Genomic DNA, 20,351 nt, shown 5'->3' with positions numbered 1-20,351 from the left:
TTAGTTTTTTGCTAAATTAGTGCACTATTTGATAATATTTACATGTAATAGTACTTACATATGAAAAGAAACGTGTTCTTTAAGTATGCTAGATGTGTCCGATCGGTTTTTACAGGAGAAAACGCTACAATTCGGCATTTTCTGCTCCTAACATTCCGCTTAGACTGACGTTTGCTGAATGGCGTATGACGTATGGCAACTAGTTTTATATAACCTCCTTGACCGGCGGCCGCCGACTTTTGGCAGAGGGGAACGCCTGTTAATGGCGGTTCCTGTTGGTTTATTATTCCGAGCTTGTGCCGCACAATGCTGCACACTGGTATAATCCCGCCTTTAGGGACAAAATAAAAACAGATACTATGCTAAAGTTTTTGAATAAGAGGGTATTTATTTCCTTATCCTCTTTATAGGTATTTGGTTACCTATTTGTTTTGTTTTAGGTACTGTATAACATACCTAACTGCAGAACATAATATAAGTACGAGGAGTATAATCAATAGTGAATAACTCCGTAATTCGTGTATGAATCGATACTCGCGTGCGACCTAGGCTAACATCTGACCTGGATAATGCCTGCGGCGTACGATCCTACTCTTTGTTGTTTTACTACTATAATTATAACCTCAGTGTTTTACCTCATTCATTATATAACTAACTAAAAAAGTTTCCTATGCTCCCCCCCCCCCTCCTTGCGACGCCCTTGGTGAATGGTAATGTAGGCGCCTTTTCAGTGTTCATGTTTGTATGTGACTTTCTTTATCTCCTAATAAGTTGTTTTGCTAATAATAAATAAATAAATAAATATTATAGGGACATTCTTACACAGATTGACTAAGTCCCACGGTAAGCTCAAGAAGGCTTGTGTTGTGGGCACTCAGACAACGATAAATATAATATACAAATACATAGAAAACACCCATGACTCAGGAACAAATATCTGTGCCACCACACAGATATTTTCCCTTACCGGGATTCGAACCCAGGACCATCATCGGCTTCACAGGCAGGGTCACTACCCACAAGGCCAGACCGGTCGTTAAATAGACTAGACATTCATCTGTCCGTTTATTCATAATAGAATAAATATCGTACCAAGCTCAGGCAGTTCCTAACCACGTTAAGCATTGCGATAGCGTGCCCATAAATAAATCTAGATACAGAACTGGGCTACCGTTCATTATGCAGGTCAGTGGGACGCGGCCCTTAGCAAGCGGGTTGTTATTTTTTTATTAGTGGTAAAAATAGAAACGAATTAGGCCCTTATATTATCGTAATTTAAACGAGGGGATGAAATAATCGAACGAGCGAGCGAAGCGAAGTTCTTACATTCGACTTTGAACACGCGGCTGGCTAGCGGCACGTCTCGGCATTTCGATGTTTTTAAGCTGAACTGTCAGAAGATAGTTTGATACTCAATAACTTAAGTAAATTTGTTCTAATTTAAATGAAATTGGGTAAACGTGTAGTCGAGGGCATTATATTTTAGTCATTAAATTATGAGCAGGCCCGATCAAGACGTTATTGAGCTAGAAGAGCTTAGAAGGCCAAAAAGCTGTTTGTGAGAGGTCTTGCTATTCTGATCATTTTTTTGCAAGAAACATGGTCGAGTTTAGTATCAAATGAAAGTGCTCGAGTTACACTTTTATAATATCGTTTTTAAATTTACCATTTTGAAATAATTAGCAACATAAAAATAAAATAGAATAAATATAATATACTTGGTCAACCAGATCTTGACAGTAGAAAAAGGCGGCAAATTTGAAAATAGTAGGCGCGAAGGGATATCGTCCCATAGAAAATTTGAATTTCGCGCCTTTTTTTACTGACAAGATTTGGTTGACCAGCTATATATGTATTTGACATTTGACAGGAAATATTTCGGCTTAGCACAGATACAGTTTATTTTAATCTCTATGGTGGTGACTTAAATCCAGGGGAGGGGCAGCCGTATACGAAGCCCTTTATTCGAAAAAATAGCGCCATCTATATTACTTAACGCTAAACTTGTAAATGGCGCTTCAAAATTGATGCAAAAAAGCAAATCTTGTCAGTAGAAAAAGGCGCGAAACTCAAATTTTCTATGAGAGCATATCCCTTCGCGCCTACATTTTTTCTACTGACAAGATCTGCTTGGCCAACTATATTATAGGTACATACTACTCTTTGCTTAAATCAATCAGTTAAAGGCTCCACAGACCTTGCAATAAATCCATCTTTGATCCATTGCCGCCTATAGAGCGACATAAAATAGTAGAAATTAAATAAAATGGAACTCAAAAATGTCCATACTAAATTGTTGCCATGTGTATTTGTGTAAGCATTTTACGTCACAAATGTGACAGTTACGTAGAAAGTGGCGCCCTCATTTATTTTCTATTATTTTATGTCGCACCATACGAGTATCTAAGTAGGTTCAACAAAGTCAATAGCTATATAATTTTTGGTTAACCGCGAGTTCTCAGTTCGGGGCGAACTACTAGTAATAATAGATAACCATAATAGTGATGATGTGGTAGTGGTGGCAGCGAACGAAGCCGCCGCCACAGTATAATAAAGAGTACTAGCCGCCGCCATACAAGAAGTTACGCTCGCTCTCATTTTAAAACGATATTATTAAGCATACATTACGTGAAACTTGGCATATACATTCAAATACCATATGTATCTACATATGTCTATGTCTGGTACTCTCCGGCTCGTACGTACCAATAAGTTTTTCGTAACTTTACGAAATATCATTTCATATTTACCAATCGCTTTTCTATGAAGGAAAACATGCGCGAGGAAACCGGACTAAATCCCAATAGTTTACCCTCTGGGTTGGAAGCAAATAAATGTTTTATGATTTAAGGTCAGATGGCCGTCGCTTTCGTAAAACGTAGTGCCGACGCCAATTCTTCGGATTAGTTGCCAAGCGGACCCCAGGCCCCCATGAGTAGTGGCAAAATGAGGATAACGCGAGGAAGATAATGATGATATGGGACATTTTATTGCAATTACGAAGGAAGGTTGTTCTATGTTCAATTTCAATATGGCCTACAGAATAATAGCTAAGGGATGAAAAATCCTGTGTGATTTATGACGGAACTTTACCTTTATTCCAAACTCACGCTTGCCGGAATTCCCATATGTTTTATTTTATGGACATGTCTAGTTTATTTATAGCACTACGAATGCGTGGGTCTGCGATATAAATACTTTTGACATATGTGGCCATGTTAGGTCCACTGACACACTTAATGAAACACATTATCATAAAAAATATGAAACTACATTTTGACTACAGTGAAAACCAATGAAAATATTTCACTATGGAAATTTTCCTGTGATAGTGTTAAGAACAAGTTTTTATTTTTTATTTTATTTTATTAGGTATTAAAGAGAATTCTGGACTAGATACTCTAGATAGAAATTCACTTCTTATTTAAGCCTTTAATCGTATTAAGCGCGCGACTTCTCCAATATTTTGTTCTTACGTTATATCATAATTATACATACCTTAGAGAGTGACTATTTATTTTGAGAAACAGAGCCGTATAAAGACCGTAAACTCCCGCGCAGGAGCGGCGTTCAAACATTAGAAATCTTAACTTGATATATGTATTCAGTTGCATCTCTCTCGTATACCTACCTACTTTTTTCAATGCGCGCTATAGTTCGTTTTTTTAGCATTAGAAAGAACTTGCAAGAAGGTAAGCGATCTTGACATGTCTTTTAATTGAAAAACGCTTTTTAAAAATCAAAAACTATTACTTATGAAAGCAGAAGAATATAAATGATCGTATTAGATTCATAATTGTTACATATTTGCCGTAAGTAACTTATTTTTAAAATGTGTTTTTCACTTAAAAGACACATCAAGATTGTTTACCTTAATTATTTCTAATGCTAAAAACAAACAAACTATAGATACGAGTAAACTTACCTACTGGGCTATAACCGCGAAAATAGAAGTTCGCAAATTGCGGGCATTTTCTGTCTTTCTAATTACTCCGTCATTAGAGTAAAAGAGAAAGAACCCCAGCAACCCGGACTCGGACACCAAAGACCGCCATGCTTCTCTGTCCAAAGCTTTTCTGCCCAGGCGGCCTAGCCAAGATGACAATCGCTATTGCTTCGCCATCGAATCGCCTTGTGTCTATCTGACCGAGTAGCCAACACGCCAATCGCTTACGCTCCGTAGCGATCGAAACGCAACTGTCACTGTCGCACTTATATGGAAGAGTGATAGAGAGACACAAAGCGACCGGTGGCGAAGCGCAATAAGCGATCGTCACCTTGGCTAGGCCGCCAGTCGCTGGCGCCGAGTTCGCTAAAATGCCCGGTTCACATTACTCCAGTCCAGTAATCCAGCGGGCTAATCCAGTCCAGTGCTGGACTGTATCATATCGTTTACATTATTCCAGCACTGGACTGGATTACTGGACTGGAGTAATGTGAACCGGGCATTTCACTGTTCAACGTTCAATCCAATACTGGAATGCAACTGGAATGGCTGTTCACACTATTCCAGTGGTGCTGGATTGGGTGAGCTGGAATAAAAAGTTGACGGTCTCTCCAGTCACTGGACTGGAATGCTCACTGGAATGGGTACATTCCAGTGCATTCCAGTGTCGGTTCACATTATTCCAGTAGCATTCCAGCACTGGATTGGATTGCTGGACTGGAATGCTACTGGAATAATGTGAACCGACCATAAGATCTTTTTCCACTTCGTCTCTCCATACTCCTTGGATGTCCAGACAGCTCACGCGCAGACAGTGGACATATACGTACACACTCACATATAGTGGGCTGACGGCGTCTTGAGTACCGGCACTACCGGCAAAGCAATATCAAATCAATTTTTTTTTTTCGAATGCGGCTCTAGTACATATAAATGAGTGTAGAGTTGTAGACACACGTGGGCTGTCGTAGGGAGGCGCCGGCGCTAACTCGATTGTATCGACTCGATAATTAACGAAATCATTACTATTTCAACTTTAGAGCTGGCAGCTTTCTCACGCAGCGTATTAGCCTCGCAATACAGCGGGGAAATGCTGCCAGCGTCCTCGGCACCATGCCAAAGGGGTCCAATTTTTTAGATTTATTTTAATTTTATTTAGTATTAGTTTTTAGTTTTAATTTAGTTTTATTTGCTTAAGTTAGTTTATTTAAATACAAAATGGTTTACAACTTTTTAAATGGAAGACATTAGTATTATCTATAGTGGGATAAAGATAAAAGACCTTTATTCGTTACGATCACAAAACGTGTACGTTTAGCAGACAGACAGACATAACAGCAAGAAAAGAACAGATCATTATTAGTAGTAGTAACATACTTTATTGTAGAAGAAGAAACATAAAACATGAAAAAACAATCGAAATCGATATCGTAATTACCGTCCCAACACTAATGAACTGGTGGTCTGTATCGTGGGCGACGCACTTAAATAACTTTTTATCGACTGTCGATAAATAAAAATGGTGGTGGGCGTGACTGTTATTTATCCGAGATGCAGTCTTGCATTTAATGAATCTAATTATGTTTTGTCACCGCTGTTTGATGAAGTATAATTTAATTTGATGAAGTATAATTTAATTCATGTTTTAGAACTTATAGAAAAGAAAAGGCAAGTTTTGTTTTGTAAACTGCTGTGATCTAAAGGTATATTGGGGTAACTCGAAAACTTTTGAAAATAACAATTATCTACTAAACTAGAAGACTGTAGAAACAATAAATGGGGTGCCTTGATGAGCGATTGATTGCAGTAGGTATAATATAACCTAAGTGTTTTCAAGTATGAAAAGCCGGGACAACGCTATGAAAATGATGATGCTTAATGACCACTGCACTAGTGACAATATTTGAAAATGCAAACTCAGTCCAAACAGGTAGCTTATGTAAAACCTGACCCACATCCACAATACCAGTCGGAGTGGGCGTTAACTACGATTCTTCCGGTCTACAATCTACATTCACAACTGGACGTTCTATATTCCTAATAAGTGAGCATTAACGCCATCACAGAGTCAATAAATGTTGAAGTTGAAGTTGAAGTTGAAATTGCACAGATTTAAGGCTCATTTAGACGGCGCGCGAACTGGCATGCGATTTTAGTTAGGGCTCATTTAGACGATGCGAGAACTCGCATGCGAGTTTTATTACATTGCGGGTTTTGATCGGTCGGTTGGATTGGACTTAACCAACAGTCCGCAATGTTACTAAAATCGCATGCGAGTTCGCGCGCCGTCTAAATTAGCCCTTATTACATTGCGGACTGTTGTGGTTAGGTGAGGACCAAATACCGCATTGTAATGAAACATATGCGAGTTCACGCCTATCTGAGCCCTCATAGACGTAGTGATAGCTGGTCGAGCGATTGAAAACCATGAGCGAATCGGCTCTGTTTTAGCTTGGGCAAAAATGCTTTCGTATATCTGTCCGGCTACATCAGGGCAGGGGCCCATTTCACGAACGGTATTAGACTAATATTTTATTAGTCCACGAAATGTCAAGTCGTATGGGTTAACATGGCAACACACTAATAATATTAGACTAATATCGTTACCGATAGGTTAAACATTATCCTACTGATGATCAAAGACAGTCGAAAATGGATTCTTCTCTACGATTAAGTTGTAACTTGTAAGGAATAAGTATGGGACCATGTTCACGATTAAATTTCATTGTCACGGGCCCGTGACACTGCTGTCGTGGTATCAGCGTGTCTGGTGTGGGTTAAACCGGTGCCACGGGTTGCGACACGCATTGTTTGTCCACAGAGCTGTCTGAGCCGCCTTTAGATCCCAGTTCGAACAGCAGTGCCCTGTTTATGAAAAGCTTGTAACTTGTAATACATACAAGCGGATGTCACTTTTTGACAGCTTTTGGTAGAGAGGGACTTCCACTTGTATTACAAGTCACTAGCTTTTGATAAACAGGGCACAGGTCGGCAGTCGGCAGAAGTACTTACCTATAATACACTGGTCAGCCATTAGATTAGGATTTAAACGATAAATATCGCAACACTACAGTAATTATTGCAGATATATGTATATCGCTAAACAACAGGGACAAGGAAGATTTCATTGATTGAACAAAAAGATACCTTTCAACTATAACTTTATTTTATTACAAAAAATCCAGCGCAGCTATAATAGACACACCAGGGGACACAGATTGATTGACACACCAGGGGCCCATTTCTCGAACGATATTAGTCTAATATTATTAGTGCGTTGTCATGGCAACCCATACGTTTTGACAGTTCGTGGACTAATAATATTAGTCTAATATCGTTCGGGAAATGGGCCCCTGATTACAAGTGTTTGAAGTCAGGCCCATAAATAAAGGCAATAAAGCTACCTAATAACTAATTCATTATCTAATAACCTATGTACTCCAGCTATTTACTCCTTCAAAGGCTATAAAATAGGCTAAATATACACAGATACAAACAAACTATTGCCATGAACTTGAACTCGTAAAAACCCTTACTATAACCGGGCAAGTAACTCTACTCTCGAACTATCTCCAAGCACTCTCCCATTGTAAACGCTCCATATGGCGCAGTGTAAATATATCCACTACCTACGCGTAATAACATCATTATATGCATATTATGCATCGTCTAGATATCACTTTAGATACAGACTTCCGCTGTCATATGTAGATTTAATTTAGATGATCTGGGGTTTTATAACTTTTATACGAGTAGGAACTATGATACTGATAAGGATTCGTATATCTGTATATTTTATTATACCTATGGGCTTTAATGGCAGTTACATGAGATTATTGAATAGGAATTGAATTACGAATAGGCCAATGAAATATGATTTTTTCGAAGAATGAATTTCCAGCAAGTTGAAAATCTTTTTAATACCTCCTGCGATGGAGCAAACTCGGATTAGGTACACGCATTTAGGAACTAATGAAAGTATTAAAACGATTTCCAGCTTGCTGGGAATTAAATTAATCCCTGAAAACGCTATTTTTGGATCTAATTTGAATGGCCTATTAAGCTGGGGGGGTAGATTACGTATTTAGGTGTTTTCAGACCATTCCCGAAATCGCGAAAAAATGTTTCGGCCGATAAGATTTTTTTCTATGCAATAGCCTATTTATTTGACCGCTTTTATCAATAGGTTAGGTACACTATTGGATTTCAAATTATAGGTATACCAGGCAACTTATTGAATCAACAGCAATAAACGGGTGACAATACTCACAATGTATTGGAATGTATTATCAATATTCTTTAGTCGTTTTCAATGTGTAGTTCCATCCACTAATAGGGCATGCCCATATGGTCCTTAGTTTCTCTTTCGAAAGGGTCTGAAAGGGAAATCGTGATCGTGCCAATAATTAGTTGGTATTAGTTAGTTAATTGTTCTAGATAGAAAACGTGGCGGGAATTAGTGTAGGTATAGCTTCACCGAGCAATATAGGTACGAATTAAAGAACAATTTTAGATATACCGGAAATAAATTGAAAATTTTAGGAAACTAACGACATTTTCTTGAACTGTCGACTTCGCAAACCCCCAAGGTTCCGCCATTTAATAAAATTTCAAAACGAACTTGCTCACAAAATTTCTGCTGCAAAAATGCTATCAATCGTATATGGTCTCCTCTGTATTCTCAAGATATTCTTGTTAAATTTTTTGAGCAGGTTCCATAATTACTATAATTAGCTACATACATATATGAATTCTATTGTCGATTTTTTTTAATGGAAGAGGCAAGGGAGGGACTTTTGAAGTCTACAGCCAATCCAATACAGCCATAAGCAATAGTTAAGGGACCCACAGATTACCAGTTCGCTGAACGATATCAGCCTGTCAGTTTTAAACGGAAAAGGTGACCGTTCCGAAATGGTCCCGAACAACTTACAAGGTTAGGTTTTGCTAACTTTACGTTATTTTCTCATAAAAGTAATACGGAACTAATTCTCAGTCGACCTCATCTCATCCGACGGAAGAATGTGCCATACTCTCCTTATCTTTACAGCTATTTATAGCATTGTCTTACCTTTTCTAACCACACACTAAAACCTATACGGCCAATTCCTATTATTTTACTTGACCACAAGCTTAGTAACTAACCCTAAGTATGTTTCACACATGCCTTGAAAATTCAACTTTACATGTTTATCTTTAGAACTCAATTCAGTCTAGCCATCTCTTACGACTTAAGACTTTTTAAAACACAACGTTTAAATGAAATTCGAAACCATACAAACAGTTCGAAAATCAACTTTACAATCTTCAATTTAGAGTCGGATTTGATTTGAACAGCTAGGTCGATCACGACGTTATGGATTGGGTTGGTATTAAGTGCAATTTTGCGATGCATTGTCGTAGTGTAGTAACCCCGGTTGTGGTATTAGAATTGACCATTGTGGGAAATTTAACGGGTCTTGACCTATAGGTACCTAGTAATTCTAGTACACCAGACTTTAGAACGTAATAAGAATAAATAAGGTGTGTTAGTTTGATAATACTTGGTTTAAATAAAAGGAAAGTTTTACAAATACATATTTTACAAGAATGAGTGAAAGAAGGTTGACAAAGAGAGTGTATAAGGGAGAAGTAGAAGAGGGAGTTGTAAGGGGCAGACCTCAGCGGACTTTCTCTGATCAGATCGGGGAAATCCTGAAGAAAGACGGTCAAGAGCACCCTAAACCGGCGAGCGTGTATGAGGAATGTTATGAAAGTAACGGAAGCGAAAGAGGTATGTCAGGATCCTAGCAAGTGGAAATCCGTGGTCTCTGCCTACCCCTCCGGGAAATAGGCGTCATTATATGTATGTATGTATGATTTTCAAAAATCTTTTTGTACTGTTTCTAATAGCCCACCATTTGCGATACTTACGGTTAAAATTACGAAACTAAACCATGCCATTTGTTTGAATAGACCACCATTTGCGAGAAAGAAGAGACGCTTCTCATAGATTTTCACTGTTGCTATCTCTGTTGCACGCGCATAATTATTACTATCCCGCCCATGATGCCGGTTGTCAATGTCACTGTGCGAGTTTGACAGCAATATAATTATGCGCGTGCAATAGAGACAGCAACATGCGGGTTCAATGCACGAAAATCTATCTGGAAAGCGTCTCTGCTTTTCCTACGCCATACATCAAAAATCATTTGCGTTTATATGTGTGCGCGGCACGTCTGTACACGCGTCATTGTGTATGTGTGGGTAAGAGGCTGTACTGAGAGGACGCCAGAAGTCCGCCAGATTCATGTCGAGGCCAGTCGCGGGGCGAGGTAATGCGAGTCGGGGCGGGGCGGTGCGTGGCCGTTCTGTATGATAATACTATTACTTATTCTGTGACTAAACCATGGCATTTGTTTGAAATATAGCTACATAACCTAAGCTACAGGTACTAAATCTATGTTTGATTGGTTACAGGGCTATCTGCATGAGTGGCGTCGTTTCACCACGTTCTCTGAAGATGAGCTGACAGAGCTGTTCAACAATATCGAGGACATCTACAATTTCAACAGGTTAGTTGGATAAAACACTAGACAAATTAACCAAAACAAACTTTTATTTAACCTGCCCTGTTAGTAGGTATGTTAGTTAGTTAATAGTGTGGCTCAAATTTTAAAAGCTATGTTTGACCCACTTCCCGATTTCCGATTGAGCTGAAATTTTGCATACATATGTAAATCGGATGACAATGCAATATTATGATGACATGGAGTTGATTTGATGTCTGATTACTGTCCAGAAAGGAACATAGATAGTATATATAGGACTCCGATTAGTATAATAATAATTTTTATTTTCTAGTTTTTGAAGGTTATTTAATAAGGTTAAGGTTATTTTCTAGGTTGAAGAAGAGTTTTTGGTACACTTTATGATTAAAATAAAACCGTTTAACTTAAAACTTTTTTACCTTAATTTTATTATATTCGTGAGGTCAAACATACATAACATAAATCATTCAATAAACCACAATAAATAAAATAACTATAGTAGTTTATGCAACAGTGATATAATAAGGGTTCTTAAAATTCAAGGGTCGAAGTTACAAAACGAGACGTAGTCGAGTTTTGTAAAAAAAGACCCGAGAATTTTAAGAACCAATTATGAGCTGTTGCATACATTACTTTTTCTATGACAGCTGCAGCAAAAAAAAAAAAAAAAGAGTTATTATTAAAAAAAAGAGTTATTATTAAAAAAAAAGAGTTATTATTTAAAAAAAATTGAGTTATTATTTAAAAAAAAAAGAGTTATTATTGTAAATAAAAACATACCTCTTTCAATCAAGATGATCGGAACTTGTATCTTTAAAAAAAATAAAGCAGTTGTATTATACTCATAAGATGACTGCTAGCAGTCATCTTATGAGCCTATAGACAAATCATTCAAATGACATTGCTTTAGATATCACTGTCAGTCATTTAATTGACACATTTAAGTGCTGGAGTAGAAATTTTTTTATAGAATATTTGGATGAGTCTATCACGTTTCACGGTGGGGACTCACGAAAAAATAAATCACGAAAAACTATCGTGAGGAAACCGAACAGAGATTATCGACCAAAGCACTTATCGTTTCGGCGAAAGACAGTCGTTACCCAGTTTGCCGACGGAACAGCGACATCTAGCGTGAAATTTTGACAACAGTTTATTGGTACTTGTAAAACGTAGGTACGTCATGGTTATTTCACCTTTTAGGTTTGGTATCATGGTGGAGGTACCTAGTTGCTAGGTTGTTAGGGTTCCGTAGCAAAAACGGAACCCTTATGGATTCGTCATGTCTTTCTGTCCGTCCGTATGTCACAGGCACTTTTTTTGGAGTTAATAGCTTAGTGTTTAGTTCTAGTCTAGTGTCTATAAAAAAAAATATTCAAACAATTGTATACGGGGCGGGGTCAAGCTAAACTAAATAAAACCGTTTAAAAACAACGCAAACTATAGTTGCGCTCTCTCGAATAGGTTTTCACGGAAGACCAGCGTCGGGGAGTTCAATGCAGGGATGTTTCGGATGCAGATTTTTTGACATCCGCGGATGCGGATGCGGATATTTAAAGGCTCACATCCGCGGATGTGGATGTCAAGATTAGGTACTTTAAAACGTCAAATATTACATTTTTAGTATTTTTTTATTTAAAAAAAAACGAAACGTTTAGTAGGTATTTGAGCAAGAATATAAGTGCGTTATCGTTATATTTAATAAACAGTAAATTGGCCGACTTTTCTGGATCTAGACGATTTCGTTATAGGTAATGACGAAATTACCTAGCACTTACGCCGCCGCTAAGACGTTCCTGTACCGACTTGTTCGACATCCGCATCCGCATAAGCTCCGCATCGATTTTATGCGGATGCGGATGCAGATGCGGATGTTGAAAATAATGCGGAAGTTCCGCGGTTACAGATGCGGATGCTGATGTTCGCAACATCCCTGCTTCAAAGGTTCCTTGACATGAAGCTGAGTGGAAAAAAAACTAATTGTGTTTGGGGTTGTTAGAATTGTCTCGATGAGTATTAGTTGCCTGTGGAAAGGAAAGCACAGTCAGCGATAAAAGCTTGTAGGTACCAAAAATTGATGTTTTGCCAAAAACTTATTTATTATCCAACTTATACCTAGGAAGCCTAGGAAGGTCATAGGATGTTAAACAGCTGCAAAAACGTTTTATGCAATATGCACTAGTTTTTCTGAGGCAACATGTAAAAACCAAAAAGAAAACCAGAAACACTTTGCGAAATGACAAATTAGCCTAATACCTTGCCATAGTGAAAAGAACTCTGAAATCAAAACAACCATCACAAACTCGTATCTCATAACTCCCTTCATTCAAATTTCAACAGTATTTCCAAGCAATAAGGTGGTATTTTGAATAACGTTATTGTATGAAATGTGAGTTTAGTAAAGTTGATGGTCACCCTTGCTATAGGGGTGTTGTTATAATAGGGAGGGTAGTTTGATGGGGGTTTAAAAATACGTGTATAATGTGACAGTTCGGACAGTTGGGGTTCCGTAGGGATTAGCTGTTGTGTTTTTTCGCAGTTTTGCTAGAATCGTGTTGAGCGGGTTAACTGTTAAATATGTTGTTGTAAGTAAAGGCTGATTTAGACGGCGCGCGAACTCGCATGCGATTATAGTTACATTGCAGACTGTTAGTTACGTCCAATTCAACGGACCAATCAAGACCTGCAATGTAATGAAACTCGCTTGCGAGTTCTCGCATCGTCTAAATGAGCCCTAACTCACCGAAATGTACTTATACAAGAATATATAAATCAGACGAAAATCGACAATATCGACATATACATTTCCTCACTATACATAAGTATATAGTACCTGAATATAAAAACGAAAACTTGAGCTCCTTATTTGACCCCAACAGGAGAAAAAAAGTGTTCCGTTATTGTTATTTCCATTCCGTTACCAATTTCCATAGACTTTGTTTGACGTTAACGGATTGGAAGGATTGAAAAACTTATGGATATTTTGGGACACTTTCTTCTGCTAGGATCGAAAAAGCTTGCGATTCTGAGTAGGTACCTATAAATAACATAAAATTTCCCAAATTTGAAAAAAGTAGGTATATTGTACAGGCGCCATCAGATATATCTCTCTGTACAACTGGAAATAAAATGGTCGATTCGATATTTAATTTTGCCAATCCCTCGTTTTCGCTAGATAAAGTTCTGGCTGGAACAAATTTTGCCTCGGTCGTTGAAAGGCTCACACATCTTTGCGTTTTTGAAGACCATCACGACACTGCTCCCCCTGGGCACATAACCTATTGAAACAAATATTCCTTGCATACAATATTTATTGAAGTCTGTCAAATTCACATATTTGAAAATACAGCAGTTACCTATATAAAAAGTTGTACCTGGTGGCCAGTTTCAACATTCCTGTTAGTAGGAAGTATTTTTCCGATAGGTACAAACTATTTTCCTTTGTACTCTCCCCTTCGTAAGGGTTCCGTCAGCCGTCTGTCGTTTCCTTGGGGTTCCGTAAACACGGTAACCTTTTAGTTTTTAACGATTTGACAAGCTTGTCGGTTTTAAAGGGATGTGAAATGGGTTTATGGATTATTTATTACTGGAGATGTGTTTTAAAGTTGCGGTTTTCATAGGTTTCTGTGTATTTTTTTATAGCTTGAATAACTCGATGTCTCCGTATGAGAAATATGAGCTGAATGAGTTGAAAAAAGTACCCGTACAAACATACAAAGTTATATAGGTACCTACACATTGTGTAAGTTAAGTAAAAGCTTGTAAAAAACCAGTCGTGCCTACAATATTAAATACTCATAAAAACCTTACAAAAGCCACAAAAGGTATAAAGTTTGACCTTCAAACTGACAAGAGATCATATTAATTAACGGTAAACAGAATTAACACATTATCATGTTAATGTTATTAATGTAAGTTTTGATTGAGCTTCACGACCGATTGCGTAAGTCGCTCAGTATTTGGGTCGCAACCTAAACTACAACCTCTCACTTCGTGAACTATTGTTATTTGTTAGTCATTGCCTTTGGTTATTACAAATATAGATACACGTTTAACCGACTGACGATAAAAGGGAGTGTTTAGAGCCGCTGCTCCACCAATTAGTTTCTTCAGGCGTCCGGTTCTTAAAATAAAATTACAATCGCGGTTCGTTTTTCCTTGAGTTTATTAATAAAGAAAAAAAAATTGATCGGCGGTCTGGATGCGGATCCCGGTCCGCCATTTGGTGACCCCTGGTTTAGAGTCTAAGTGCTGTAGCCACTGATTGGGACTATATTTACGAACAAGCAAAGGAACTCCTAGAAACTATTTCAGTGATTCATTTGCATTTGCTTTCAAAAAACATGTCCACATTTGTGACACTGTTAGCATTGGTCGTAATTATATTTAGTCAAGTTTGATTTCTGTGCCACTTTATACCCTGTCACCTTGTCACAGTGACAATGAATAATGAAAGCCGCTATACACTAGGGATCTCATATTATTGCAACTTTGACAAGTTAGGAAGGCTACGAAATGCCACTGAAATCAAATTTCTTGATCGAAATGTATATGCCGTGTAGACTGTAGGTAAAACCAACCTATGAGTATATCAATAAAGACATAGCACCTAGCTCTATATTTTCAAGCTTATGTAATACTAAATACTCGTACAGTTACCTAAGTGTAAAAATATGGGTGCAAACATCATTCTCAAAAATATGTCCCATAGCTCTTATGTCAGCGAATTAGGAGGACATATTTTGAGTAAGTTATATGCACCCATATTTTTACACTTGACTGTAAATAACTTTGTTACAAGAACGAGATGTAACTAAGCCTTCCACTCAAACCGCAGACGATCCCATTTCGCAAACCTGATACCTACCGGTATACACTTGCATGCTTTTGATAGTTTGATACCGCAATCGTGATAAATATTAGATAGCTATATCATGTTTATCACGCGATGGAGACAATTTAAATATTTATTTACCCATGACAAAACGGAGATGTTGAAATAAACACGTCAAGTCGAGGGTCAATTTATTTAAATCGATGGCAAAGTTTTCTAGCAGTGGCAGTGCATGGCTTACGACAATGACAGTAGCGCCACTACTACTGGCAATAAGTACCTTTTGGTTGTAAACAATACTACCTACCGCCAACTACCGCTATGCATTTATGTACACACAAATGGTTTGACAATGTTATGGAAATAAGTAGTAATTCCGTTTGAATTTGTCTTTCTCATTATATCTTAAAGGGAATTATCGTCTAGCGATGAACAAGTTCTTTGCCATTTCTACAAAACAGATATATTTCCAATTTACCAAGCAGAAACTTACTAAAATCCATTAAATCCATATAAGGTTATATGGGTTATAAAACTAGTAAGTACGCCATATAATGTTTTAATATCCCACAATGTAGTTAGCAGTAAAGATCCCGTTGCGTAATCTTGAGTTAATTGCTTAATACTAGTATCGATGGCTACCGGATGGTTGTGGAGAGGTTTATGGTTATACGGTGTGTGGTATTCAGTACGTACTAGTACAGTGCCAGCCACTTAAATAGCCTCACCTATATATTGTGAGTATTATAATTATACGTGATAATTTTTATCAATATATCTTAAATTTGGATTGTACGCCCTGACGTTTATCCAACGACACATTAACAAGTCCGAACTTATCTGCGCGCGAAACGTCGTGGACGCAAGAGCTAATACGGGCCGTTCACATGAATAGCCTCAGTGTAACGTAATCGTCCAAACCGTGCATTTAAGTTTCGCTTTCAAATTTATTTTATTATGGTTAGATAATACAGATGGCATTCTATTAAGTACCTGCAGTAACGTGATAAACCCAGTGTTTTTGTGACTATGGGACGTGGTAAAAAACTTACAAGTTTAGAAATTGAAAATGTTAATTTTTATTTAACTCTAAAATTATCCCATCGTGAGATAGCTAAAAAAATAGGTCGCAGCCCTAAAGTTATTAATAATTATGTTAAAAATAAGGAAAATTACGGCCACCAGTATAAAGAACGCACAAAATTTGCCACTACGGATCGTGAACGTCGACTTATTTTACGCTCTGCTTCAAATTCTACCAAGACCGCCAGGCAAATAGCTAGTGAAATAAATACTAGAGCATCTCTCTCTACAAATCGACGGATTATTAGAACATCATCCCACCTCAAACGAAAAAAATCATGAGTAAACCTCCTTTGCGCGAACAACATGTGGCGGGTCGACTGTCTTTTTCTAAAAAGTACATGTGCTGGAAAACTGAGTGGCGAAATGTGATTTTAGTGATGAGAAAAAGTTTAATCTAGATGGTCCAGATGGATTTAAATATTATTTTCATGACCTAAGGAAAGAACCGAAAGTACTATCACGTCATCATTCAACTCTCGGATCGGTGGTGGTTTGGGGAGCAATTTCTTACTATGGTACTGTTGATTTAATTGTGGTAGACGGAAGACTAAATGCTGAAAAGTATTTAAATTTATTAAAAGAAACAAAAAGTAAGATCAGAAAAGTAATAGGTAGAAAAAAAATGTTTTTAGCATGATAATGCTCCCATACACACGTCAGCGATAGTTACAAAGTGGTTTGAAAAAAAACCAGATTGATGTTCTAGATTGGCCATCCTTGTCCCCTGATCTGAACATCATGGAAAATGCCTGGGATTGGCTGTCTCGGCAAATTTATTACAACGGAAGACAGTTTAGTAATAAAAAAGAACTGATTCAAGCTATTTACACTGTTTGGGATTCTGTGGACGTTAATTACATACATTCTTTATATGAATCACTACCTAATCGTATTTTCGAATTAATAAGGAAGGTATAAAAATATTTGACGAAAGAGTTTTAATAACTAAACAGATATTTTAGCATGTGAGGCTATTCAAGTGGAAGGGCGAATTATTTATTTGACGTTATTTCTTAAAACTTTGATTAGATAACAATAAATATTTTATTTACTATTACAAGGCTTCTTGTTTTATTTCATATTTAATGTTTAATGTATATCTCCTTTTTATATTACTATGAGAAATATTAATTTTGGTGAGTGAGGCTATTCAAGTGGCTGGCACTGTACATTATAATGTACTAGTACGTACTGAATACCACACACCGAAGTCATTCGGATCAGGATGCGTTTGTTAGATTATAAAATGAACATTGCGGAGTACTTTTGCACAAAAATACTTCACTATACTGTTCAAAAATGCCATGAATAAATTATCGTCATATCATAGTACAGTCAACTGCAGAGATAAGTGACCCCCCCTCTGCATAGAAATTTGTTTGCACGGGGGGGTCAACTATCTCTGCATTTGTCTGTAGGTACATCTTATAACAGACAGTTACAATTGGCGAGGGTTTGGATACAGTATTGACTACTTGCCAGCAGTGCCACGTCATCAATAAGTTAAAAAAAAAATGTAAACTCTAGAGCTTTAAGTATATCATATTTAGAGTTCCCTCTATAAGAGCGTTTGTTTTCTATATTAAGAACCCATCCTATCATAAAAATCCTGACCCGATGACACCGAAAAACTAAATCCTCTCTCAATTCCAGATCCCTCTGCGAAGAGCTAAACACCTGCCGCCTCGACGCCACCTGCATCGCCCGCTGCTTCGTCAACAACACCTCCGGCTTCTCCGTGTATACATCTTATTGCACCGGCTACCCCCGCACCATGGCTCGACTAGCAGCACTGGCTGGCAAGAGCCAGAGTGCCAGAGAGTTCAGGGAGAGGCAGCTGGCATTAGGTCATCCGCTGCCATTGGCGAGTTACTTGTTGAAACCGGTGCAGAGGATATTGAAGTACCATCTATTGTTACAGGTATGATAATTGTTGTTCTGTTAGATTTTGCTTTTGAATCAATCTATTGGTAGTCGATTTTTAGGTTTTCGGGAAAAACAGGATAATAGCGATAAACTCTTATCGCCATTATTCTCGTATCCCTCTATGGCACAGGGCACAATCAATGTAGAATAATAACTTTATGTTTCTTTTCATACCTAAATACGTCAAAGGACTCAAAGATATAAGGCCAGTAAACACTAAATGGCGTATGTAACACGTCTCTATCCGCAGCTCCTCCAAAAGGTGTGTCAGAAACTTTCTGCATACGCACGTTTTACGGCCTGGCCACGACATTGCGCGACTGGCTTCGGCTAAGGCGAAAACCATAGGTGGGAACGACATGTCCGATAACTGTCTCTCCAACCTATGGTTGTCGCCTTAGCCGAAGCCAGTCGCGCAATGTCGTGGCCAAGGCATTAGCCTTTATTTCTTGCCAAATCCTATATTTTTTTTTTAAATCCTGTATTTTGAATTGTTTTGTTAAATGTTCCAGAACGTGGTGAAGCAATGTGCGACCAGAGAGACGGAGTTCGCCCTAATGCAGATGACAGGCATTGCGCAACACATCGACGACATGAAGAGGCGGCACGAACACGCTGTCAGAGTACAGGTAACTCTCTCTCTTTCTCTCTCTCCCCCTGAGACAAAGTTCGCCGTAATGCAGATGACAGGCATCGCGCAACACATCGACGACATGAAGAGGCGGCACGAACACGTTGTCATAGTACAGGTAACTTTCTCTCTTTCTCTCTGAGAATGAGTGCCCCCTAATGCAGATGACAGGCATTGCGCAACACATCGACGACATGAAGAGGCGGCACGAACACGCTGTCAGAGTACAGGTAACTCTCTCTCTCTCTCTTTCTCTCTCTCTCCCTGAGACAAACTTCGCCGTAATGCAGATGACAGGCCTCGCGCAACACATCGACGACATGACGAGGAGACACGAACACGCTGTCATAGTACAGGCAAGTCTTTATCACCGTACGGTGTCATATACGTGACTTTGCGGCATCTTCTTTGTCACCGTTAAGGTCGTGGCACAAGGGGGACAGAGTTCGCCCTAATGCAGATGACAGGCATCGCGCAACACATCGACGACATGAAGAGGCGGCACGAACACGCTGTCAGAGTACAGGTAACTTTCTCTCTTTCTCTCTGAGAATGAGTGCCCCCTAATGCAGATGACAGGCATCGCGTAATACGTCGACGACATGAAGAGGCGGCACGAACACGCTGAGTACAGGTAACTCTCTCTCTCTTTCTCTCTCTGAGAAAGAGTTCGCTCTAATGCAAATGACAGGCATCGCGTAATACGTCGACGACATGAAAAGGAGACACGAACATGCTGTCATAGTACAGGCAAATCTAAATTATCACCGTACGGTGTCATATACGGGACGTTGTGGCATCTTCCTTGTCACCGTTAACGTCGTGCCACAAAGGGGAAAGAGTTTGCCTTAATGCAGATGACAGGCATCGCGCAACACATCGACGACATGAAGAGGCGGCACGAACACGCTGTCAGAGTACAGGTAACTCTCTCTCTCTCTTTCTCTCTCTGAGAAAGAGTTCGCTCTAATGCAAATGACAGGCATCGCGTAGGATGTCGACGACATGAAAAGGAGACACGAACATGCTGTCAGAGTACAGGCATGTCTTTATCACCGTACGGTGTCATATACGTGACTTTGTGGCATCATCTTTGTCACCGTTAAGGTCGTGGTACAAGGGGGACAGAGTTTGCCCTAATGCAGATGACAGGCATCGCGCAACACATCGACGACATGAAGAGGCGGCACGAACACGCTGTCAGAGTACAGGTAACTTTCTCTCTTTCTCTCTGAGAATGAGTGCCCCCTAATGCAGATGACAGGCATCGCGTAATACGTCGACGACATGAAGAGGCGGCACGAACACGCTGAGTACAGGTAACTCTCTCTCTCTCTTTCTCTCTCTGAGAAAGAGTTCGCTCTAATGCAAATGACAGGCATCGCGTAATACGTCGAC

The 20,351-nt window shown here is 38.7% G+C and overlaps 1 protein-coding gene across 2 annotated transcripts in view; it reads left to right on the top strand.

Annotated features, from left to right (window-relative positions):
- The window catches only part of LOC134658780 (uncharacterized), a 136,896-nt gene that overhangs the window by 107,058 nt on the left and 9,487 nt on the right, over window positions 1-20,351 (top strand). For both annotated transcript variants that reach the window (XM_063514417.1, XM_063514418.1), the window contains exons 4-6: window positions 10,406-10,500; window positions 18,050-18,317; window positions 18,835-18,951. In XM_063514417.1, coding sequence (XP_063370487.1) covers window positions 10,406-10,500; window positions 18,050-18,317; window positions 18,835-18,951 — 480 coding nt within the window. The remainder of the gene's footprint in view (window positions 1-10,405; window positions 10,501-18,049; window positions 18,318-18,834; window positions 18,952-20,351) is intronic.

Source organism: Cydia amplana, chromosome 23, assembly GCF_948474715.1.
Source record: "Cydia amplana chromosome 23, ilCydAmpl1.1, whole genome shotgun sequence".
In the NCBI taxonomy this organism is placed as follows: Eukaryota; Metazoa; Arthropoda; class Insecta; order Lepidoptera; family Tortricidae; genus Cydia; species Cydia amplana.
The sequence above is the reverse complement of the archived record's forward strand: the minus strand, read 5'-3'. Positions and strand labels throughout refer to the sequence as shown.